General features: G+C 34.0%; 1 protein-coding gene and 2 long non-coding RNA genes across 3 annotated transcripts in view; 2 read left to right on the top strand and 1 right to left on the bottom strand.

The window, feature by feature from the left end:
* Window positions 1–10263: 10263 nt before the first annotated feature.
* LOC130995865 (fatty acyl-CoA reductase 2, chloroplastic-like) overlaps window positions 10264–25956 on the top strand; it is a 32426-nt gene continuing 16733 nt past the window's right edge. The window contains exons 1-2 of the mRNA XM_057921332.1: window positions 10264–10604; window positions 11683–11783. Coding sequence (XP_057777315.1) covers window positions 10307–10604; window positions 11683–11783 — 399 coding nt within the window. The 5' untranslated portion in view covers window positions 10264–10306. The remainder of the gene's footprint in view (window positions 10605–11682; window positions 11784–25956) is intronic.
* On the bottom strand, window positions 12669–15782 carry LOC130997135 (uncharacterized). The gene is made up of 3 exons (XR_009092982.1): window positions 15654–15782; window positions 13513–13577; window positions 12669–12926 (listed from the first exon to the last, which is right to left on the bottom strand). It is a non-coding gene; the product is annotated as an uncharacterized LOC130997135 (long non-coding RNA).
* Window positions 21609–24298, top strand: LOC130997180 (uncharacterized). Its single transcript, XR_009093000.1, has 2 exons — window positions 21609–21805; window positions 23393–24298. It is a non-coding gene; the product is annotated as an uncharacterized LOC130997180 (long non-coding RNA).

Here is a 25956-nt window from a genome sequence, read left to right on the forward strand (position 1 = left end):
ACAAGATGTATATACAGATGAAAATAAAATTTATAAAATTCTTAATGAATAAGACATATATACTGATGCACAGGGCCGTATATACTGGTGAACAATGCAGTATATACTGATGAATAACAAAATTTATAATATTCTGCTCCCTCCAGGATTCGAACCCTGCGAAAAAAAATCACCCTCCAGATACAATATCAGCCATAGGATTGATAAAATAAACGCACCAGATCGTGCCCTAAATCTCACTAAAATTAGGGGGTCTCATTGGAGCGGCCCCCTATATATATATATATATTGGACGATTTATATGTGAGATGAATTCTCAAATTAAAAAAATTAATTGCTATTATCATACTCCCTCCATCCCAATAATCTTGTCCCCTTTCTTTTGGGCACGGAGATTAAGAAATGTAAAATTAGTGTTGTAAAAAAGAAGGCCCCACATATTTAACAAAAAGTAAGTATAGCTTAATTATTCTTGTAAAATTAGCAAAACTGAATTCTGTAAATTAAACAACAAAAAATCTTCAAATTTCAACAAGAAATTAATGGCAAGAACAGAAAATACAACAAAATTATCCAAATTTCAACAAAATCTTCATCCTCCTCAACAAATTTCAACAATTCATTCTGCAAATTTTTCATCATCTTCTGTAATCAATAACAGAAAATGCAACAACCAAAAAATGCAACAAAATTATGCAGATTTCAACAAGAAATTTCAACAAAATCTTCATTAAACAAGAATAGAAAATGTCTGCCGGAAGAAGTAGAAAGAGAGGGAGATGAGGCGGTGGAAATTGGAGAGGGCACTGCGACGACAGCCCTATGGCTGTACAGTCGCTGGAATCGAAGGGGTGCACTGTTGTTGGCGTCGGAATCGAAGGGCTTTCTGTGGAATCGAAGGGTTGTACTGTTGTTGGCGTCGCCGAAATCGAAGGGCTCTGTGTGGCGAAGGGCGGTGGTGGTGAGTTGCCACCGTCTGAGGAGAGAGAAAAACACAGGGAGGCTTGGGCGGCGCCTCTGTGTGGCGAAGGCGGGAGGACGAAGGCGAAGAGGTGAGAGGGCGGCGGAGGCGAGCACTAATTTCTGAAGAAAAAAAAAACAAAGGAGAGGCGAAGAGGCGGGAGGGCGGACAAGCTCAAAGGCGTCGGTACACAGAGGGCGAAGGAGATGGAGCTCCAACCGGCGGTACAAAGGGGGAAAAGAGAGGGGGAGACGGCGGGTAGAGAGAGAACCAAGTGAGTGTTAGGGTAGATTTGTTTTAATGGGTTAATTAAATGACGTTTAATTATAATTAATTAACTTCTAAAATTTTCTTAAAAATGAAATGGGACAAGATTATTGGGACAAACCAAAAAGGAAAGTGGGACAAGATTATTGGGACGGAGGGAGTATAATTTATAATTTGCCAAGAATTATGTCATGTCAATTTTTATGTTGCAATTGGTCTTGCATGCAACCGGCCACATACTATGCGACCGATTACTTTTAATAAGCATAAGATATACATTTGTTCGCACAAATGTATACTTATGTAGTAGTACAAGTTCTCATGCATAAAAGTAACACTTATCGTGAATAAATGTAGTAATACTTTAGAAATATTACATTTCATTGTAACAATAATTACTTTTTGTACGACAATGATTATTTGACTAAATAGTTAAGAATATAAGTATTAATGAGTGAAAATAACTAAAAGTAAAAGTTCTTACGAATAAAAGTAAATATTATCGTGAAGAAATGTAAACTTTTAAACTGGTCGCATACTATGTGACCGGTCGCACGCAATAATTTGCCTTTATGTTGTTGAAATAAATTATTTTTTTTGCAATATTTAATTATAGCACTTTATTGAATAATTTTAATAAAAATATTTCTATTATTTTATTTAATTATAATTAAATACGATTGATTATAAATATAATTATATATATATAATTATTAGATTTAAAAAATGTGTTAAAAAATATAAAGCATAAATATTCTATTTATGTTTTTAATAAATTAATAATTAAATAAAAAAATTTAAAGACTGTTCCATAGTGAATTCAAACCCAAGATCTTTGGCCTTAGACTACTACTTTACCGATAGGTCAACACACACATATAAATATTCTACATTTTACTCTACAATAAGGTTGAATTAATTCTACAATACTACACAGCATTTTTTTTCTATATAAATTACACAAATAAAATAAAGAAATTTAAATACAGCACCACAATCAATTTGAATGTGAAATCTCAACCTTGAACATTAATCACCTACTGCTAGACCAACACATTACACACGCACATTAATATTACTCTACATTTTACTCCACATAAAATTAACTGCACTATAAATTTACTTGTTGGAGATGCTCTTATTGGGCTTCCACGTCACCAACTTCCAACAAAAATAAATTGACTATTATCATCTTGAAAAATATTCGCGTATATACATTTCTTCTTAAACAAATTATAGAATATAATGTACTATCATTTTATTACAATGATATAATTTCCTATTACAAAAATTTAATATGAAATTAATATAAATACATAATTTGAAAAATATCAATGTTAAAATTATCGGGGGGGGGGGGGGGATACATTCTATTATTATTTTATTTTTTGAATTAGGGAAGAAATAAAAAAAATCTAAATTATTTGATTAGTTGAAACTTTAAATAATCATAATTTTTTTTATATTAAACTTATGTTTTACATATCATATATTAAAATAAAGATCTTTTTTCATAATCTTTCTACATATTTTTTTTGAGACAATCTTTCTACATATTTCCATTAGCGCAGATTAATGATTAATTATTTTTTCAGTCCACTTAAATTTCCCAATACCTACAAGCTCTTATTAATTGCATTAAATATAGTTAGTCGTAACTCAACAGCACTAATAATTTGCTGACTAATAATAAAACACCTACTCCGCACGCATTAAAATATACTCCTTCCGTCCACCAATTAAAGGCCTATATGAAAAAACACGGATTTTAATAAAAAAATGTATTTTTATTAATTGAGTAGAGAAAAGGTCTCACTTTTTAAGAAAAAATGTATTTTTATTGGTAAAGTCTACCCTACATACGCAGGTGCGCATATGGGTAAGATTGGAACACGTGTCTTCTATCTAATTCCACTCGGTTCTTGACTTTTTTGATTCGGTCCGGCTTCTTCTCTTTTAATACTACCGAGTTATTTCTTTTCTTTATGCTGTTTTACTTTTTGGTATTTTATTGTACTTTATTTATTTTTATACGTTTTAAAATTTAGACACATGCACCTATAATTACTGTAGCTTAATGCTTGATCCTAGGACACGTTTCGGACATTAAATGGTTTGATCTATTTGAAGATTTGTTCTTAGCCGTCGGATGTGATTATATTTTTTAAAATGTTGAGATGAGCTTCAGTATTTCAATGTTTGACATTTTCAAACTTTCCGTTGCATAACTCGTTTGTTTGTGTCGTTGGCATGGAGGCGAATTCATCTAAACATACTGGTAATTTTTTATGGTTGTTTGTGATTATAATAATTTACTGATTTTTTTTAAATGTCTTTTTCAACCAATTAGACTAAGTTATTACTATTTCTTAAATTTTATCACGGCCTACGATTTATTATTATTATTATTATTATTATTATTATTATTATTATTATTATTATTATTGAATTGTATCTACTAATTTATACTAGTTTATAAAGATTAACACATTTTTAAAGAAAGACAGAGAAAGCTAAATAGATTGCACAAATTGACGTAGAGAAACTGAAGAAACATTTGCATAAAAATAATCAAATATTCAAAAATATGTAAAAACAAAGAATAAAATGGGGGAAAACGGATCTGAAAGTGAAAAAAATAACTGAAAACATGTTATTCTTTATATGTTAATAACATATTTATTTCAATATTATTTCTTATATATTTTATATGAAATTAAAGGTATTTTATGAACTTTTATTTAAGATACATATTATATATATATATATATATATATATATATATATATTAGAATAAAATATTATGGTAATGAAAAAAAGTATGTTTTAGATTTCAAAGTAAACGTAATTAAATAAAAAACTGTTACTAATGCTTTAATATTAAAAACTGTTAATATGTGCCTTAATCATTCTTGAATTTCATGAATATCAAATTGTAAGTATAAATTTTAAACTTATATTTATAATGTTAGTAAATGATTCACTTGTTATGTCATTTTACTATGTAGTAAACTGTGTAAGATATCGTGTCCCCTATCGTGTATGTCTCGTATAATTGTGTGATTCGTTTGAGCAATTGACATGGATGAATACCCTAAAACAATTATAAATATACATCATTAAAGTTGATGATTATGATAAACAATTACAAGTATGAATTGTGCATCAATTATTAATAATTAGACTATTACCTATATCTCCATTAATATATTGAAGATATTTATTGAAGCAAGATTAACTCTTTCAAATACTTACAACTTCAAATAAATGTTAATTACTGATTTGTTAGAACATGAAATATAAGTAAGTGGTAAATTACAACTTCCAAAATATTGATTAACATGATCTAAGGTGCGTGTTGAATATTTTATCGAAAATTCTTTTTAATAAAGAACTCTAAAGGTTGGTGTTCTTAGTTACACAGTTGACTACACGGTTATGTTATTCTACTGTGTAGTAAACTGTGTAAGATATTGTGTCCCCTACCGTGTATGTCTCGTATATCTGTTTGATTCGTTTGAGCAATTGACGTGGATGGATAACCTAAAACAATTATAAGTATACATCATTAACAAGTGAATTATTTACTTACAATTACATCTCAAATTTAAGTTTAAAACTTATACTTATAATTTGATATTCATTTACTTACATCTCAAATATAAGTTTAAAACTTATATTCATAATTTGATATTTTTAAAGTGACAAGTGAATCATTTACTAACATTATGAATATAAGTTTATACTTATAATTTGATATTCATGAAATAACAAGTGAAACTTTTACTTACATCTCAAATATAAGTTTAAAACTTATACTTATAAGCTATGATGCACGGATTCTTCAAAAATCAGCATGTACGGCGAATCAGATTCTTTTAGGGTGCGATTCTCTCGGATTCTCGTCGGATTCGCACCCGATTCGCCACATGGCGTATCTTTTAAAACAATTTATAAAAATAAATCGGATTCGCAAATTCCATAGGCGAAATTCACGTATCTCGTGCACGAAAGGCCTACACAAGGTTATTTTGATAATTTTATTTTCAGTTATGACTTATATATTGGACTAATAATATTTGAATCGTTATATTGTTGCTCAATTAACTTATATAATTGAAAATGCTTAACTTTTGGGTAAAATAAAATGTAAATTACATAGAATTAATTTAAGAAAATTTAAATTGTATATAGTTTATGAGCATTATATATCATAAAATTTTAATAATTAGATGTATCCTTGCCGAATCGCACCCTATAATTTTTAAAAATCCGTATCCTCGTACTCGTATCGTATCGCCCCCGCATCCGCACCCCCGTACCTATGCAACATAGCTTATAAGTTTAGTTTAGAATTATAATATGAGAATCATAATTTAACATAAAAACAATGAACACTATTAGTGAATAGTGATACCATTAATATTTTTCACCATTTTTTTTATTAGGATATTATCTAAAAATATTTTCCATTATCATTCTTTATTAATATATTTTCTTAATTGAATTTCCACTGATCATACTTGAATTTGAGAATTCTCAATTGAATTACTCGCTAATCTTACTTCAATTAGTTCATGATTCATTTAATGGTGATGATCATTCTTAATTTAAAGTATGATTCTCATATTACAGTTCTAAGTTCTAAACTTAGATTTGAGATGAATTAGTTCAATTAGTTCATGATTCACTAATAGTGGTGATCATTCTCATGTAAAAAGTATGATTTTTATGTTATGATTCTAAATTCTAAACTTAGATTTGAGATGATAAATTATTAATGATATAAAAAATTCTCACTTGATTTATTAGAAATCGTTAGTAAATCAAGAACCAATTAGTGAATTCTTAGTTTGATTATTAGAATTCTCACTTGAGATTCTAGAAATCATTAGTGAATGAAGAACCATTTAGTGGATTCTTAGTTTGATTCTTAGAATTCTCACTTGATTTACTAGAAATCATTAGTGAATCAAGAACCAATTAGAGAATTCTTTGTTTGATTCTTAGAATTCTCACTTGAGATTCTAGAAATCATTAGTGAATCAATAACCATTTAGTGGATTCTTAGAATTCTCACTTGATTTACTAGAAATCATTAGTGAATCAAAAACTAATTAGAGAATCCTTACTTTGATTCTTAGAATTCTCACTTGAGATTCTAGAAATCATTAGTGAATGAAGATTGAAGAACCATTTAATGGATTCTTAGTTTGATTCTTAGAATTCTCACTTGATTTACTAGAAATCATTAGTGAATCAAGAACCATTTAGTGGATTCTTAGTTTGATTATTAGAATTCTCACTTGATTTACTAGAAATCGTTAGTAAATCAAGAACCAATTAGTGATTTCTTAGTTTGATTCTTAGAATTCTCACTTGTGATTCTAGAAATCATTAGTGAATGAAGAACCATTTAGTGGATTCCTAGTTTGATTCTTAGAATTGTCACTTGATTTACTAGAAATCATTAGTGAATTAAGAACCATTTAGTGGATTCTTAGTTTGATTCTTAAAATTCTCACTTGATTTACTAGAAATCGTTAGTGAATCAAGCATCAGTTAGTGAATTCTTAGTTTGATTATTAGAATTCTCACTTGAGATTCTAGAAATTCCCAATCGATTGGATTATTTGATAATACTGTCGTAATATTTGATAATATTGTCGAAATACATGATTATACCATCGGGAAAATTGAGAATACCATCGAAAAAATATAGAATACCCGGCGGTATTCTCAATTTACCCGGCGGTATTCTCAGTTTACCCGACGGTATTCTCTATTTACCCGGCGGTATTCTCAATTTACTTGGAGGTATTGACAATTTACTCGACGGTATTCTCAATTTACCCGGATAATTGAGAATACCTTCGGGTAAGTTGAGAACACCGCCGGGTAAATTGAGAATACCGCCGAGTATTCTATATTTTTTCGACGGTATTCTCAATTTTCCCGATGGTATAATCATGTATTTCGACGATATTATCAAATATTACGACGGTATTATCAAATAATCCAATCGATTGAGAATTTCTAGAATCTCAAGTGAGAATTCTAATAATCAAACTAAGAATTCACTAATTGGTTCTTCATTCACTAACAATTTCTAGTAAATCAAGTGAGAATTCTAAGAATCAAACTAAGAATCCACTAAATGGTTCTTGATTCACTAATAATTTCTAGTAAATCAAGTGAGAATTATAAGAATCAAACTAAGAATCCACTAAATGGTTCTTCATTCACTACGTGTAGCTTATCTCTTCCTTATACCTCAAAGCAAACACACCCTACGTGTATAATTTTCACTAATATTTTTTTATTAATATATTATCCAAAAATATTGTCCATTAATTATAGTGAAATATAGAATAATAGTGAAAATATTACCCGAAAATATTGTCCACTAATATATCATACCATTCATATTTTTCACTAATATATTTTATTACTATTTTTATTAATATTTTTATTAATATATTATCTTAATATATCATACCATTGTTTAGCTCGAAATATGGTCACTGGTCAGCTCGCGTTTCAATGTGGATTCAAAACCCATAAGGAACCAAAAAGTAAAACAACATAAAAAAGAAGAAGAAAATAAATACTTTTAAAAAGGAATAAAATACTGAGCATAATTTAAAAAGAATAAAGTACCAAAAAGTAAAACAGCATAAAAAAAAGAAGAAAAGAAATACTTTTCTTTCAACTCGGTATTATTAAAAGGGAAGAAACCGGACCGAAGCAAAAAGGTAGAGAACCGGGTGGAATTATAAAGAAGACACGTGTTCCAATCTTAGCGGTATGCGCACCTGCGTATGTGCTTAGGGTAGACTTTACCATTTTTATTAGTTGAGTGGAGAAAGGGTCCCACTTTTTTTAAAGAATCTTTGACTTTTTTGATTAAATAATGAATAAAAACTTACCAAAACTAGGTAGGCCTTGTTTTTGTGGACGGACCAAAAAGGCAAGTAGGCCTTGAATTGGTGGACGGAGGGAGTAATATATTGTGTTGGCCTACCGATAGATGATTAATGCTCAAATTCTGAAGTTCTGAGTTTAAGTCTATCGTAGTGCGGTCATTAAATTTATTTATTTATTTGTATAATTTATCATTGATATATATATATATATATATATATATATATATATATATATAATAAGATATTTTAAACTTTTATTTTAAAAGGTGCATTTTCTTTGATGGAAAAGAGTGGAATACATTTTTTGCATGTTTTTCTAGTTCTTTTTTTTTTCAGACAGGAAGGATTTTTTTATTATTATTATTTTTCACATTTTCACTCCAATTCATGATAATATTATCATAAGTTATAGGTGTGATATTTTCTCATATTGTATATTTTTATGATCTTTCAATTTTACCCTCAAAATATATACCCCCTCCATCCTATTACAAATGTCTTATTACTTTTGGACACGAAGATTAAGAAATGTATAATTAGTAGATAAATTGGGTTGATGAAAATTATTTAAAATATTAGATATATAGAGAGATTATGTTGCCAAAAAATGAATGAGACATTTGTAATGAGACATCCCATTATAGAAAGTGAGACATTTGTAATGGAATGGATGGAGTACATAACTCATCTCTCTATATTTCTCCTTCTCTCTCTTCATTTTTTCTTTCTTTCTCACTTTTTTCTATTTCTCTTTATAATATTTTCATATATTTTTTCACCAAAGAGAACATGAGATAAAAAGAATGTGGGCCACTATAATGTGACAAAATATTTCAATCTTTTCTTTTTCTTTCTTTTTTAATGATAAATTTATAATCAAAGAAAACACGCCCTAAGATTAAAAAGTATCTAAGAACTCATTCTATTTTCGATCGCTAAACTTAATGTATCTCTTCATCACGTACTTAATCAATTTCAACAATTTTTTAATTATAATTATAGTAAATTAGAGTTTTAATAAGGGAGTTGGAAAGTGAAAGTTTTAATGGGGAAGAGGGATAACTAATCTTGAATATTTAAGATAAAATTTTATATTGTGAAATATAATCAAAAGTCTTATTTGATTCGCCGGTAGCATTTATATAACAAATGGGTAATAAGGCCTAAATATACGATTTTTCATAAATTTGTAGTTTTTGTACATGAACTATAAATCATGCCTTCAAATGCAGGAACTTTCATTTTTTTTTAATTGATTTCTCACACGACGAACATTTCTAGTGCTCACAACTCAATCATTAACCCACATCTCGAAGCCCCAATTGTGTGAATTTACATCACAACCCCTAAAATCGACCTAATGGCTAACTCACGGCCATAATCGTGAACTGCGACCTTAAATAATGAACTCACAACTTTTTAAGTTTGGGACTTATTTTACGATAAATGATGTTCTAATCCAACTGGGAAATATTTTATGTTAAAACAACAATTAATGTTTCATTACTAATCCAACTACGTTATTTAGGAAAAGCTCAATTTTAGCCACATAGATAGTTTCGACTTCCACTTAAGCATTCATCTGATGAAAATATTCGTCGTGTGCAAAATCAGGAAGAAAAAAAAATGAAAGTTCATGTATTTAGAGGTCAGATTTATAATTTTTGCAAAACCAACAATATGCGAAAGTCGTGTAACAATTAAGTTTGATTTAAAAAAAAAAGAACTGTTAAAATCATCCATCTATACAGAATTGATCACCTACCCACCGTGGGCAAACATAATGTGCCCACCACTGATATGGTAATTTTAATTTGAAAAGAGAATTAACATATCTTACTCTGATTAAAATTATCTTACTCTAATTAAGATTACCACATCAGTGGTGGACACATTATACTTGTCCACGGTGGGTAGGTGATCGTTTCTGTCCATCTATATAGCTAGCAGCTTAGCAGATGCGTGTAACATGTGATGTATATAAATCTAGTGTAGCGTGTTCACAATATATTAGGTTTGATTACTTAATTATGCTATGACTATCTCCATAGTACCAAAAGAAATCTTGCTATAAACACCTCCATAATACCATAATTACTCTCCAGTTAAGCAGTCTTGGTTTTTAGAGTTTAATTAAAGGTAATTAAACATAATGTTGGTGAATGCAGCTGGTACCTCGTTCTTCTATCCTCCAATCAAACATTCTTTTGTTAGGAATTATTTTACCAAAACAAACCTGCAATTTGCTGCCAATCATCCTAAAATCAATGCTTTAATTAGTAGGAAAAATGAGCAAACACATTCCCTCTTCACTTCTTGCTGCCATCCACCGGCGTCGCAACTCAAAGCGGCGGCGGCGGCGGTTGATGGGCACACAGGAATAGGTATCCTTGAATTTTTTCAAGGGAAGAACATTTTTGTTACTGGAGCAACTGGTCTCCTTGGAAAAGGTATTATATCTGTCCCCAAAATCTATACTGCTTTTGCCATTTTAATTAGTCTCTCTCCCAAATCTTTACCATTTTCTAATTTTAATAAAAATAATTTACACAACTTATAATAAAAATAGTGTATGTTGTACTAGTAAAATACTTTACCATTTTCTTATTCTAATCATTTTTATTTTACTAATAAAATTAGTGTATGTTGTACTTGTAATTAATGTTATTATAATTAATAAAAGCAAAAAATATAGATATAATATTTATTATATTTAATTTTTAATTTGCAATTTGATCTATTTGATTATGCAACTATAGTAAAATCTCTTTAAAATAATGCTCAATAAATTAATAAATTTCTCTGGCCCCGACTTGGATCAGTTCAAAAAATCATCAATTTTAATAAAATAATAATTTTTTAGATAGCTCCTCTATAAATATATAGGCCCCCCTAATATTATAAATGAATAATTTTTAAAATATTACAACTATGAATACTATGGTAACTTAATTATTAAAGTATAAGTCTATTGTTGAGTTATCTTCAACTTGATCATCATTAGAATCTCCAGTAATATCAAGCACAATGAATTGATAGATACATGCATTATTTAATTTAAATATTATCTTTCATTTTTTTTACACATTATAACTTGTTTAAAGTTATAATTTCTGATATTAAAGAAACACTTTATAAATTTAAAAATTATTAATTTCTCGATAATCTATTAATTTATCGATAAATTAATATCTTTCTAAATTAATAAAATGCTCAGGTTCCAAAGTTATTAATTGATAGAGGTTTTACTGAATTTGTGAAGAAATCTTGCATTTATATTAAATTTTCAAACACATACGTATCAAGGTATGATAACATTTATATCTAATTGAACATATATGCCCTATTTATTTATATAATAATAGTGATTTATTGTGATTTTCATTTATCTAGTTAAGTAGTTAATTAGTGCTCAATATACTTTTTATATTACTATAGCTACAACTTTCTTGCTTCAAAAGTCTTTCAATTTTTATGATTTCTCTGACCCGGCCGCTTGAAATATTTCTTTATTTTTTTGCTTTGCAGTTGTTGTGGAAAAGCTATTAAGATCAACCTCGATGGGAAAAATCTACTTGCTAATAAAGGCAAAAGACAAGGAAGCTGCGTTTGATAGATTACAAAGCGAAGTATATATAAATAACTATAATCAATAGATAAGAATAAGTAATAATAATTTATTTAGTATTAAGCTGCACAAGTACTTAGAGCATCAACAACCCTGGCACCCATAGTGGGTGCAATAGAAGTGGTCCCACTTCTATTGCACCCACTCCAACAATGGTATTGCACCCACTTGGGTGCAATGGATTTTATTTTATTTTTGATATAGTTTTATTCTAGTTTTCATTTTAAATTTACAATAATTGATAAATTAAAATTTCATTCAATTCAAATTCAAATCCTACATTGATTGAATTAAAGTTGCAATACAAGAAATTAAAATCCTAAATTACTTAAATTAAAACAAGCATAAAATAAAAAAATCCTAAAAATCTAGCGGATGTTGTTTCGTTGCTTGATCTCCGCCACCTTGCACATGTGAAACGCCAATTCGTCCGGATTCATTTGAGAGGTGTCCCGGCTCATCAACATGCTATCGGCGAGGTCACATTGAACTTGGGAGAACGTTTCCATTGCAGTCACCATATTCGCCATGCACCCGAGAGCTTTTTGGTTATCCCCCGACGTCTCTTTGGCCTTTTTCTTGCCTTTCCGTTTGTCTCTCTTGGCCGCCTTTTGCCCTTGGGGCCGGGTGGAGATACTCGCGTCGCTAGAAGTCGTTGAGGGATTACCGTCGGAGCCCTTGGATCGTTTGTCCGAATGGACACCGAGACTTGCAAATTTCTTGGACTCGCGCAAGATCTTCCATGCATGCGGATACCGGAACGGAACACGGAACTCGGCTAGCCACATGTCACAGCCCACTATCCCAATGACGGGTTAACCGGGGTTATGACTTGGGGTGAACAATAAGAAACGGAAATTAAAGGGGATTTACTAAGTAACCAACATTAATAACAAACTAGTGGTATATATATATAACCACTTGGGTAATTCACAAATGAGTCTGCCATAACGACTAGACCCCAACTGAAAGTTAATTAAAATGAAGTAGTAATAAGTTCAAGTAGAAATGATAAATAAGTCAGAGTGTTTGCAGCGAAAAAACGTGTGAGTTATGCATATGGAGATGCATACTCAAGGTTTCATTACATAAACATCAAAAGGGAAATCCGCTCAACACCGATCCATTCCATCGCCTGCTCAACCTGCACATTTAGAAATACATGCAGGGCTGAGTATAAAAATACTCAGTGACATAAGCCGAAAATACAACATGCATACATATATAAATTGAACAGCCAACAGTAACACACAGGGGTTTTCTTGAATGACCTGCGCTTACTAAAACATTTCATTCATTTTCATAAAGGTGGATGCGCATCCCATTTTCAGTCTATATGATCCATATCTGTCCTTTCTGTCACGCGCCGGGAAGGAGGCCTCCTTACCACGGACGCCAAGACCGGTCGCAAGCGACTCGCGGTCTCCATGAGTGTACACGTTAACCCTAGCTAGCGACCTTTGTCTAGCATAGGATCCCAATTGGATTTCCTTTAAAGTTGGCGAACCAACACAGATAGGATACATATAAAAACATAAACATTTTGGCAGTCAATCATTTCATAAACATTTCATTTTCATAACATTTTCATTTTCATAAAGGGCATTAATCATATAAGCATTTCATAAGAACTGAATAAATAGTCAAAACATATCATGCATATATATTCGCATATGAGGCCTACGTCACGCAGGGGATCTCTATATACGTAATAATAAAATAATGCCCACCTCAATTGTTCTTAAAGCTGGCGTGGAGTCGTTTCTTCTTCGGCTTCACTTTCTGTCGCCCGGACCTTCATTGATGAAGAGTCGATAAGTTCGTGAAGAAATTGTCATAAGACAAAGTCTAATTCTACGTGCCTAGGGTATCTTTTAATGTTTTAGGGTTCTAGCATCCATAATTCGTTACATTAAAGACAGTCAAAAATCAATCATACCTCGTCTAATCTCATTCAAACACATAGGCAACACAAACACATAAGGCACATAAGAATCACAATCAAACATCATCAAAACATGCTCTGTTTTTACACTGACTCAACTTCAAAATTTAATCTGTTCTGACTCCGACATCTTCTGGACTCGAGACTCATACCGAAAGAAAGATCTTCGAGTCTAGTTTCATATAAAAAAAAAAGTAGAGTCGAAAACTCCAAGTGGTTTGAGAGATATGACGTTTTTACCACGATCTACCATGTTCGGCAGTTTTGAACAATCGAAAACTTAGATTTTTGAAAAATAGTAAACGTTGTCAAACTGGGCTCAACTTTGGTGGATATCTAGCTAACACAATAAGGTTAATACCATAAAAATTTGGAAATCTAGATCACACAGGAAGATACTGAAATGAATGACTCTTTCCTCTGTTCTCTGAAATTCTCGGTAGTAATGTGCAGTTTAGGTTTTGCATTTTAAAGAAGTATCAAACGAAGTTGGAATGGCTTGAAAATTTACCAGGGTACTCAAGACTCATGTAGGGACTTGATATAAAATTTTCAAAGCTATTAGACATCGACAAACCGTCGATCACAGTAGGTCAGTAGGCCTACGAAATTCATATTTATAAGTCCTTAAAAAAATAATTTATATAAATCAAGAAATAAGAGTTTAATCCCAAAAATATTCATTAAAAGTCCATCATAATTTAAATAAAAGAACGGACCTCATTTAAAATAAATAGTCCCAAACTCGTTACGCACATATACTAAATCTTTCATGAAACATCCTTTAAAATAAACTTTGATACATAGAAAATAATTCAACAACTTGAGCTCTTAAGAGGTTGTTTTGCAACAGACATCAAATCTGCCTCGGATCTCCAAATGAGGCTCCAAAAGACATTCTGGAAACTAGACATTTCAAGGATCATTCTCCAATTTGAATCGAATGAAAAAAAAATTCAAACGAGCAAGATATGCCCTCTCAAAGATGGGTATTTAACAAGCAAAAATCTGAAAATTTCAGATTTCCAGATTACAACCAAGTCAGTGGGCTTTCTTTAAAAATTCATATCTCCCTTTACAAAACTCCAATGGGAACCCCAAGGGTCAATCTGGAAACTAGGGAGAGATCATAACACTCTACAGTTGGATTTACTCCAAGAACATTCATGGTTTAGAAGATATGACTGTCTAAAGTTCAGTGCACAAAAAGAGTTCAAGTTTGGCAGATTTAGAACATAAATCGGAAAAACCACTTTAGGCTTCACCAAAAATTCTAAAACTGAACAAGTAAGTTCCCAACATGTCAGTAAATATTCAGTAGAAATATAGGCTTGAGAATCAAAGATTTAAGTCGGCCTTTGCCACCTCAAAGTCGTAGGTTTGTAAAATCTACTGGATGGTACAAGGAATAAGAACTAGATTTCAAGAATTTATACCGGTTGTTTCCCTTACTCAAAAATGGTGAGACCGATGTCAAAAGAAAGATACGGGATTCTAGAGTGACATATTCAAGTTTCAAAGGTTTTCACCGATTGAAACTTTACTTATGGCCTCCCAAAGATTGTTTACCAAAAATGTATTCCAGATGGGCAGTGATGTTTACAAATTCATAAATAAATCATAAGAGCTCCAAACCTTCTGAAATTTTACCAAAGTATAGAAAACATATGAAAGATGATACACAATTAATTTGGGAAGTTTTGGGAACCGTTTGGATGGCTGGAATCGCCTTGCAAAACACTGCCGAGCAGTGTGCTTATGGCAGATTCGCTGCCTTACCTCATGCACGGTTTTTCACCCAATAAACTCTACCAAAATAATCATCCAAAATCATAAAACATATCCTCACATAATATAGCACACAAATGTGTAAAAATCCATGGCCATAAAGCATTTTCAGTTGAGAAAAAGCAAAGAAAAACTCACCCTCGAAGCACAACCTTCACTCTATAGTTTTCCCACACTCTCCCTTGCTTTGCTACTTCTCTTGGGGCTTCAAAGGCTTCTATGGAGTGTGATAATGGTGGGAGAAAAGTTGTGAGAGTGGGAGAAAGATTGTAGTGGTGGGGGAAAAGGAGTAGTGTGGTGGAAAGGTAGGAGTAGTGGTAGGGAAAAAGATTAGTGGTAGGGAAAAGAAAATATTAATGATGGTAGGGAAAAAGATTAGTGGTAGGGAAAAGAAAATATTAGTGGAGGATAATGGGGTGTTACATTAAGTAAATATAAAAATGTGGTGTAGTAATAACCCATGTGTAAGAAAAAAAAATATATGTAAGACTAATCATCAATTAATAAAATGCTAGAGTATAAAACTCTTGTGATCAAAATTAGAATAAATAGCACTAACATTAGTGCACTCTCTCAATTTATAAATACATCATAGGAAAATAATTTGAGAAAAATATTGATGAAAAATTTTTATAACTCATCATTCCTAAATTTCTCGGTAAAAATAAATAAATACATAATTTTTTTTTTTTCGATTTGAAAACTCAAAATAAATCTTTGAGCTCCATCATTCTCTTAATGGACTCAAAATATATTTTGAGTGCATCATCCGTTGAAATAAAAATAAAAATAAATTATCACGTATGTAATCATCAAATTCACATAAGTCCGTATTTTATTAATGGATGTTGAACCCTAATTACCATAAGAAATCCTTAAATCAATAATTAAAAGTCTATAATCCTTAATAAAAAGTCGGGGCATTACATACTATCCCCCTTAACATAAATTTCGTCCCGAAATTTGTACCTCAGAAAATAACTCTGAGTACTTCACTTTCCTGTTAGACGGTAGTCTATTATTGACCATGATATATTCATAGGTCCCTTACTATCGGTATTGACTTAGTCCTTAGTACCTGAACTTCCCGATCTAAGATAGATTTGGATCTTCCTTCGTAACTCAAATATTGACTAATAATAATGTTGTTCTTATGGATCATATGCTTTGAATCGTAAACATATTTCTCTATTTGCGACACATGGGATACATTACGCACATTCTCAAAGCTTAGCACTAACGCCAACCAGTAAGTTATTGGGTCTATCCTTTCTACAATCTCGTATGAGCCTATAAAACGGGGTTTAGGTTTACCCTTTACACCGAATCTAACGATTCCTCTTGATGGAGAAACCTTCAGAAAAATTTTCTTTACATCCTCAAACTATAGGTCCTTTCGGCGCTTGTCAGCATATGACTTCTGTCTATCCTGGGCCTCCTTGATTCCTTTTTCTGATTTGACGGACGATCTCAATCATCTCGCCATTTCATCCCAACAAAGTGGTGATCTATATTTCCTCAGGTATAACGCCTCATTTGCCAATCTATCGATAGTCGATTGATAACTGGTATTATATGTCTCACAATGAGTGGCAAAAACATGTTCTCAGCTTTCACCCCGGTTTAGCTCGGTCGTCCTCAACATACCTTATTAATAATTTCTATGTCGTTTAAGCGGAACTATAATGACTAATATCTCTAGAGCATTCTTAAGGCAACTTAAACAGTTTGTAAGGAGACCAACCATTTTGAGCATGTAGGCAGTCAGCCTAAAACGCCGTTATAAACTTTTATTCATTCATCGAAGGAATCTCGAGTCATGTGGGCATTGACTGCCCCCTTTCGTGACAACCTTTGCTTAAGTATGATGGATTCGAAAAAAAATCCATCTCGACAACGAAATTTATTGGTTCGTTAAGGGCTCAGTTTGTCCCAAACACGACATTAAGCTTGACTTTATGAGCTCGAAGACTCAAAGTAACAATGTGATATGTTGTAAAACCTTCACTTGCTAGCACGCAAGACATATTTCAACAAATGAGGTTACATCTCGTTTCATTCCTCCTAACTAGAATTTTTCTAGATCTTAATACATCTTAGTACTTCCTGGTGACAGTATATGGGTGCCATGGCTTTATCTTATTCTTAAGTTCATTGTCATGGACATGCATATCTTCCCTTCAAAGAAGATAGTATTATCTGATTCGTCGTTGTAATTCTTGAAACTTCTTATCCTTATTCTTCCTCGTAGCTTCTCCATCTTTTCGTCCTTCTTTTTTGCTTCTACCACCATTTTTCTCAAACTGGGTATTGTCGCAATAACACTCGCTATTGTATTAGGTGGTTTAATCACTTCTATCCTCATCTTGTCAAAGTTTTTAATGAGTTCATCTTCCCTCGTGAGAAAGTATCCTAACTTAGACGAGACTTTAGGACTCAATGCATCGGCTACTACATTGGCCTTGCCTGGGTGGTAGTTAATACCACAATCATAATCCTTTACTAGTTCGAGCCATATTCTTTGTCTCATGTTCAGATCCCTTTGCTTGAAAAAAAAATATTTCAAGCTTTTATGATCGGTGAATATCTCACACCTAACTCCGTATAGGTGATGTCTCCATATTTTCAGTGCATGCACCACTGCAGCTAATTCTAAATCATGGGTTGGATAATTCAGTTCATGTGGTCTAAGTTGTCGCGATGCATATGCTATCACCTTTCCCTCTTGCATTAACACACAACCTAGTCCATTTTTCGACGCATCCGTGTAGATCACATATTCCCTGTCTGGTTCTGGAACTGCTAGCACTGGTGCAGTAGTTAACATGTCCTTGAGCTGCTGAAAACTTCTCTCGCACTCATCAGTCCAAGTATACTTGATTCCTTTCCCAAGTAACTGCGTCATTGGTCTTGCTATTTTTGAAAATCCTTCAATGAATCTTCGATAGTAGCCAGCTAATCCTAAGAAACTTCTTATCTCATTTGGAGTTGTTGGTGACCTCCATCCTTGTACTGCTTCAACCTTGATACCTTCTGACCTTAAGCCAAATCTCACATTTAGTGAATTTGATATAAAGACATTCACCCCTTAGTGTTTGCAACGCGATTCTCAATGTTTCTTATATTCTTCTTAATCTTGGAGTAGATAAGGATATCGTCTTTGAATACCAAGATGGACTTATCCAAGTAAGGATAGAATGCTCTGTTCATGAGGTCCATGAACACCACTGGCGCGTTTATTAATCCGAACGGCACAACTACGAATTCGTAGTGATCATATCTTATTCGGAAAGCCGTTTTGGGTATATCTTCATGTCTAACTTTTAACTGATGATACCCAAACTTCAAATCGATCTTAAAGATTACACTCACGCCTTTGAGTTGGTCGAATAAATAATCCTCAAGGTACCTTCCTTCTTCTTGACAAATAACACAGGCGCTTTCCATGGGATACACTAGGTTTGATAAAACCTAGGTCCAATAATTCCTGTAATTGGATCTTTAGCTCCTCCAATTCCCTTGGAGCTATCCTATAAGGTGCCTTGGATACCGGTGCTGATCCTGGTTCAAAATCGATGGTAAATTCTACTTGTCTATCGAGTGGCAGCCCTGGTAAATTTTCTGAAAAATATCTCAGAATTCTCGTACAATCTCTACGTCTTCAATTATCCCTTTGGTCTCAACTCCTCCGATCAGGTATACCAGGAAAGCTTGGCAGTCTATCTTGTTCATCATCTTCCTCGCTTGTAAGGCTGAAATAATTGGTATCATGTTCCCCAGGTTTATCTCAAAGCATCCATCCCCGAAAAGTTAAAAGCAATCTTCCGCTCCTTGCATAAAACTGTGGCGTAGTTATTAGCTAACCAGTCAATCCCTAGGATTACATCAATGTCCTATATTGTATAAACTGCAAGTTGTTTACTATGACCTTAAATGATCCTATGTTTACCTCTTGGTTTGAGTAAGCATGTGTTTCTATCGTCGCCCCTCCTATGGGTAAAGAATTTCTCATGTCCAGATTAGCCCTTTTCAGGTATGAGTTTTAGGGTATTTGCACATGCACTTGCAGAGAAAGAATGCGAGGCACCCGTATCGAACAGAAGTATAACAAGTGTGTTGAGTAGCGTGCCCATACTTATTAGGTTTCCTTGTTTGCTTCCTTATTTATTCTTGTGCGGGGCATAGGTTCTAACTTAAGGGGGTTGTGGTGGATAGAGTAGTTGTTGGCCTAGAATGACCCTAAATGGTTGTGCTTGACCCGGTTGATTCGATCTTCACATCCCTCCTTGTGGCTTCGCTTGGAAATCTTTAGCAAAATGGCCCTTCTGACCATATTTAAAACATGTATTACTATCATCCAAACATATATCATAATATGACTTGGAAAACTTCGGCCATGGAGGTACCCCAGGCTGGCCCTGATTATCCTTAGCATGTCCTATGTTTGTTTGATGTCCTTGTCCTTGCCTTTGGGCACTATGTTTCCTACCAAGGCCTCTTGCCATTTCGACTATCATAGTAGTCTTGCCTTCGTCCTTGATCATTTGCTTCCTGAGTTGAGTTTGGGTCGAGCAAATCTCGGGCCTACTACCTCGGCGTCCAGAGCTTGGCTGAACAATTCAGAGTTCATAAACTCAGTATAATTGTCGAGTACCTTAGGCCAGAGTGAAACTTGTCTATCATCTTTTCTTCTATGTCCACCTACTGTGGGGCCTAACGGACATGCTGCAGAAAATATGGTCATACTTGGTCATATCCCATCTTGTTTTGCTTTGGATTAAACACTTCTTTTCCTTTCCTCTTATAACGGCTATTAGAAATATAATTGTCATATACCCCCGTCTGAAAATCTTCTAAGACAAGTCTGACAGCTCTTCTTGAGTCATCGCTTTTCTTTTGGCCTTCAACCAAAATCTGCAAATTCAGTCAATTGGAATGCAACACAGAAAGTCGTTCATGTACGCAAACTCTATATTACGGTCTCAATTTGGATTCTGAATTTCTATCATAATGAGTGGTCGATAATATTCATAGGACAAAGACTAATCTCAACTAATTTAAACACAATGAGAGACAACTATACAAAGCTATAGTTTGGGTGGTATACTAGGTCAGTAGACTAATACTTCTTAGTCTTATCGATAAAGGGAATCTACTATGACAACTCACGAGTTGCAAGGCTCAAAATCAACACAACATCAAAGCAAGGTGTTGTAGAAATTGTTCAAGAGATTCAAAAGAATGACCAGAGGGTATGAAATGATTAACTACAAGGTCGAACAAAATGACCTCGAGTAAGAACCCGTCTGGCTTTTCAACCGAAAGTTGAAACATATAGGTTTTCAACCCAAAAGACGTCTACTGAGATTTGGATCATGTGGACTGGCCAGGTCCAACATCATCACTTCCCAGTCACACGGGAAACATTGTCCCGAACTTGAGAAGTCGTGGACATACTATACATAACGAAACTTGAGTTCGTAGTGGCAGCTTAAAGCTCAAACTTAAGGTTCTAGTCCTATTGAACTAGACTCTTATTCCCCAAGGTCTACATACAGACAGTCGAACCATATTTTCTTATATAACTTGTAGTCCCAAAGACATGGGCAACAGTCCAAAGGCGTGTATACTGAGCTATAACAATTCTTATGTCGTCGTCAAAAGCTATACTAAAATCCCGATATGCCCGGGTAGTCTCTGCTGGGTCAAACGCGGAGCTTTTCTAACTATCGGAATGTAATACCCCGTTTACTCGAGCTAAGTTTAGAAAATTTTCGAACTTAGATTTAAGATGATTCACGCCAGATTGAGAAAAAGAATTTATTTTAATTCCAACAAAAATGATTTACAAAAGCATTTGTAAATTTAGTAATTAAATTATATGCATTTCATATTTATTTAATTTAGTATTCAAGTATTTTCACGAGCTATTTATTTAGCGAACCATGAAGTATTATTACAGTTTTCATAGTACAACCTGGAAGATTTTTTTATTTTATTTTATCTTATTTTATTTTATTTTTTTTATTCCTACTCCCACCACTAACTCCTCCACCTTTCTTCCCACTTTCCCTCCCATTACTCCCACTTACCCCCACTTATTTCCATCACCCACGTTCACAATTCATTTACCAAACTTCTGCAATAATTAACTGAATTCCTGTATTCTCCATTCATAATTCCCACAGCTCATTCTGCCGAGGAGGAGCTCATGTTTTTAAAAACAGTCGAGCAGTTTCATAGCTTCAACATCAAAGCAATTTCATATCTTTGAACAGAACATCCCTAAGGTTTCATCTTCTTCTTTAAATTACATGACTTGTTTTTACAATATTGAATCACACACTACGCATTTCCAGCAACTAATTTTCCCATATAGCAAATTCAGATTTCGTGTATCAAGATTTTGAAACAAAATGGCATTCCCGTATACATGAGCATACAATCTGTGTTTCTACATATATGAAGCATACTTATTAAAAAGAATAAAGAAAAAGTCTTGAGCTTGTTTTTGATTGCCGAGTCCAAATGTTGGAGTGTCTGGTTGGGTCTGTTGAGTCGAGGAGGATGAGCGTTGTGTTTGTGTGAACTGAGTCGAGAGGTCGAGGGAGGCAGGGCACGGCGGCTGTGCCGCTGCTGCCCGGCCACGGTTGGAGAGAAGAAGGTGGGCTGGTCGGAGCTGGTCTGGGTGGAGGGCTGAGCGGAGGACGACGGCGGCGGCAGTTTGCTCCATCTACTGCTGTCGGCCGGAGGGAGAGAAGGGAGGAGGCTGCGGGCGGCTCCGGCTGCTGCTGTCGCCGAGAGAGAGAGACCGAGGGAGGCGGCGGCGCTCGTCGTCGCCAAGGGGGAAAGAGAGAGCAGGGGGAGTGACAGGGGGATTCAAGGGAGAAGTGACCAGAGATGACGCCCTTCGCCGGAGACGAAGCCGCGGCGGCGGAACTGATGGCCGAGAGACAGAGGAGAGATGAAAGAACAGTTGAGAGGGAGGAACGATCAGTTGAGAGAGAGAGAGATCAGAGGGAGCTGGTGGCAGCGGCTTGTCGGCGTTGTTCCTTCGGCGAGTTTCCGCCAACGGCGGATTTCTGAGGGAGATGAGGGCAGCGGCCGTGCGGCCGCCGGAAGAGGCTGTGCGGTGGTTTTGAAGGAACCGTGAGAGAGTGATTTGGGGAGAAGAAGAAATGAGAGTGAAGGTGTGTGTGCGTGAGGTGTGCGGCAGATGGGGGGGGGAGAAAAAGAGGTGGAATGTTGGGCTAGGGCTTGGGGGTGTTGGGCTTTGGGGATGGGTTTGAAATTTCGAATTGGGCTTGAGCATATGGGTCGAAAATATTAAAGGTTGGGCTTTGCTTTTCTTTGGGTTGGGCCGATTTTTGCATTTTTTTTTAATTTCAGTTGGGCTCTTTAATTGGGCCGAGTTTTGTTTATATTTCAGTTGGGCCAATGTTTTTATTTAATGCCTTGGGCCTTAATTTATTCATTGGGCTGTGCAGCTTCTCCATTTAATTGGACTGCACTATTTTAATTAATTCGACTTATTAAGTTTGATTAATTATTTTAATTTGCATAATAATATCATATTATTATTATTATATGCATATTTTAAGTTATTACTTACTATATGCTAAGCATGACATGAAATTGCATTATTTTTTTTTTTGCAATAAAAGTATTTATGATTTAATTGGTTTTATTTATAATTCCAATTATTTAAGAAAATCGAGTAAGGATATTGTTGGTGTCCTTAACTCAAGAATTTAGTTTTCAATTATTTATTTATTAAATTTTGAAAACCCGGCTAAGTGAATCATAGAATATTAAGCACTACACTATGACTTAAGATTAGAATTCAAGGAGACCTATTGAGAATAGAATTCTTGTAGGCTTTGAGCATCAGGAGGATTAGCACTGCTATTCCGATTCAGAGATAAGGTTAAACGACAGGCTTTGCCTAGACAGGTGGGCTTACTTTCCAAATGTACAAAGTATGATTGAGTTATTAAGCTCTAAATATTTCAATGAAATGCAAATTATTTATTTAATGTTATGAAAACTGTTTATCCAATAAAATGTTTATGTGCACTCTGCTCTGTTTAAGGCTCGCGCAGTTAATCAATTGAGGTTCTCTTATGACCTAATACGTTGTTTGAGAATTGTGTACACTTGTTAGTTGACTCGGTGGGTTGATCTCCATCGGGCTCTAACCAGAGGCGTTATAAGGGTGCTCGGCTGGATGTGTTCCGGAGCATGAGAAATATCAGGCCTGCCTGGGTAGCGTCCCGAGGTCAAAGTAAACTTGTCTGGGTTACGCCCTCAGTTCAAGTAAGCGGGAGACAGAGATCCGTCGGTGGCTAAAAGGTCCGGGATCACAGCGAGTAACAGAAAGGGAGTGTGACATGTGCGCACAAATGAAAGAAAATATTTTAACATGCTTAGAAGCTATTTCAATTTAAAACCTTCTAAGTCATGTCAAGTATGATTGGATAAACTGTCTTTACGAAAATATAAAATGTTTCAGAAAATGCATGCCCACTAAGTACATTAGTACTTAGCCCAAAAATACTTTCAAATGTTTTCAGGTTGGCTGGACGGTGCTGACGGGACGGAGCTGAGGCTAAAGATAAATTCCTATGTTAGACTTCCGCTGTAGCAATTACTCATATCCATCTTTTGTTTTCCCAACTTAAGATCTTCATGTTAAATTTCAAATGATATATTTGACCGAGCTTAGACTCTTCACTACTAAATTTATGCTAATGAATGTTGGTTGTCAGAAGCATGAAACAAAACTTGTGATCCAAATGGGCATAGCCCGACTTTCTATCCTATTTCGGGTTTTAACAAGGTTTTTCCCTTGTTTATTTCTATGAATTATTCACACCTCGATTATATTTATTCATTCAAGAATTGGGGTGTGACAGAATGGTATCAGAGCATGAGTTTTCTTTCATGACTCTGATAACCATAAGCTTTTGATGTTGAGTCTAGAATAGTATCTCTAGACTTCTAAGAATGTCAGTAGCCCTCAGCTCACCGTCACACTGCCGCAACCGAGGTACGATAATAGTTTAAAAATATACATATATGTATTTCAGATGTTATAAATGTTTCCAAGAAAAAGTGTGCGCTTCAATGAATGATACTATGTGAATTGCTTATCGCTTTCCATATGTTATAAGTTATGAATTTCTAATCGCTTTCATATTGTTATCTTGGGTCTCCGACTCATATAACCAAGCTCAGTATCGTGTTTGGGACAACCCGAGCCCTTAACGATAAGATAAGTAAGTATCGTGTTTGGGACAACCCGAGCCCTTAACGATAAGATGATTTAAAGTCGTGTTCAGGACTATTGAGCCTTTCACGAATACCAGATGTATTGTCGAGTTAGATTCTTTGAATCTTTCCGGCACCAGCAAAGTTTTCATGAAAGGGACTTTAAATGTCCATATATGTTAAGGTTTCAAAAGAAACAGAAGTATGTATGTATGTATGAATGAATGAAAAAGCTTTATGTTGTCGTTTTAGGCTAGCTGCCTATACGATTAGAATGATGGGTTCTCTTACAAACCGTTTGAGTACCACCCAAGAATGCTTTGAGAATGTTAATCGTGATAGCACCGCTTGATCGATTTAAGTAAAGACTGGTAAGATAGAAATGTTTAACATAGATATGTTACAACATAGAGGCAATGCCTTAAGACTAAGGATTCATTTGAGCTATTTCAATAGCGGTGAGATTAAGTTTTTCACATAAGAACTTATGTTGCTTATGATTATGATGTTAGTCGTGATAGCTTTGCTAGAACGGCATAGAATGGACTTTCATGGTATCAGTGACTTATGATGAAGTACTTACTAGTAAGTTTTAAGTTAGAAGTTTGACCAGAGATTTACATGAATAAGATGTTGACATGATTGGGGCGAAGCTCCCATTTGACTGAGTGATTCGTTTTGTTGGGTCTGGCCAGCCCACATGACTAAGATCTCGGTGATTGTCAATTAAGATTTTTGATCTCGAAGTAGAGCATCACTACAATATATAGACTCGCACTATATAGTTGTCACAATAGAATATCCTTTTATTACGATAAGTATAATAGCGATTAGAATTACTCAGTTTATCATTAGTTTTCAACCAGCTGTTAATATGTGGTCCACATGGTGGACAATAATAAGAAATGCGTAAAGGAGTTCGTGAATGAATCGCGTCATGAGATATTTAATTTCCCTAGTGAACCAGGGAGATATTATGAAGGAACAAGCAATGAACGAGACTCTCACCACCGAATCACTACAACAATTGGAGAAGGAGAAATTTCACGCACAAACAAGATATGTACACCACCTCAAGAGGGAAGTAAAGAAAAAGGAAATGGAATGAAAGAAATAGAGAAAACCCTTAAATAGAAGGAAAGCACTAGAACTACACTTAAGGTATAACCCA

This window comes from Salvia miltiorrhiza, chromosome 1, assembly GCF_028751815.1.
Source record: "Salvia miltiorrhiza cultivar Shanhuang (shh) chromosome 1, IMPLAD_Smil_shh, whole genome shotgun sequence".
NCBI lineage: Eukaryota > Viridiplantae > Streptophyta > Magnoliopsida > Lamiales > Lamiaceae > Salvia > Salvia miltiorrhiza.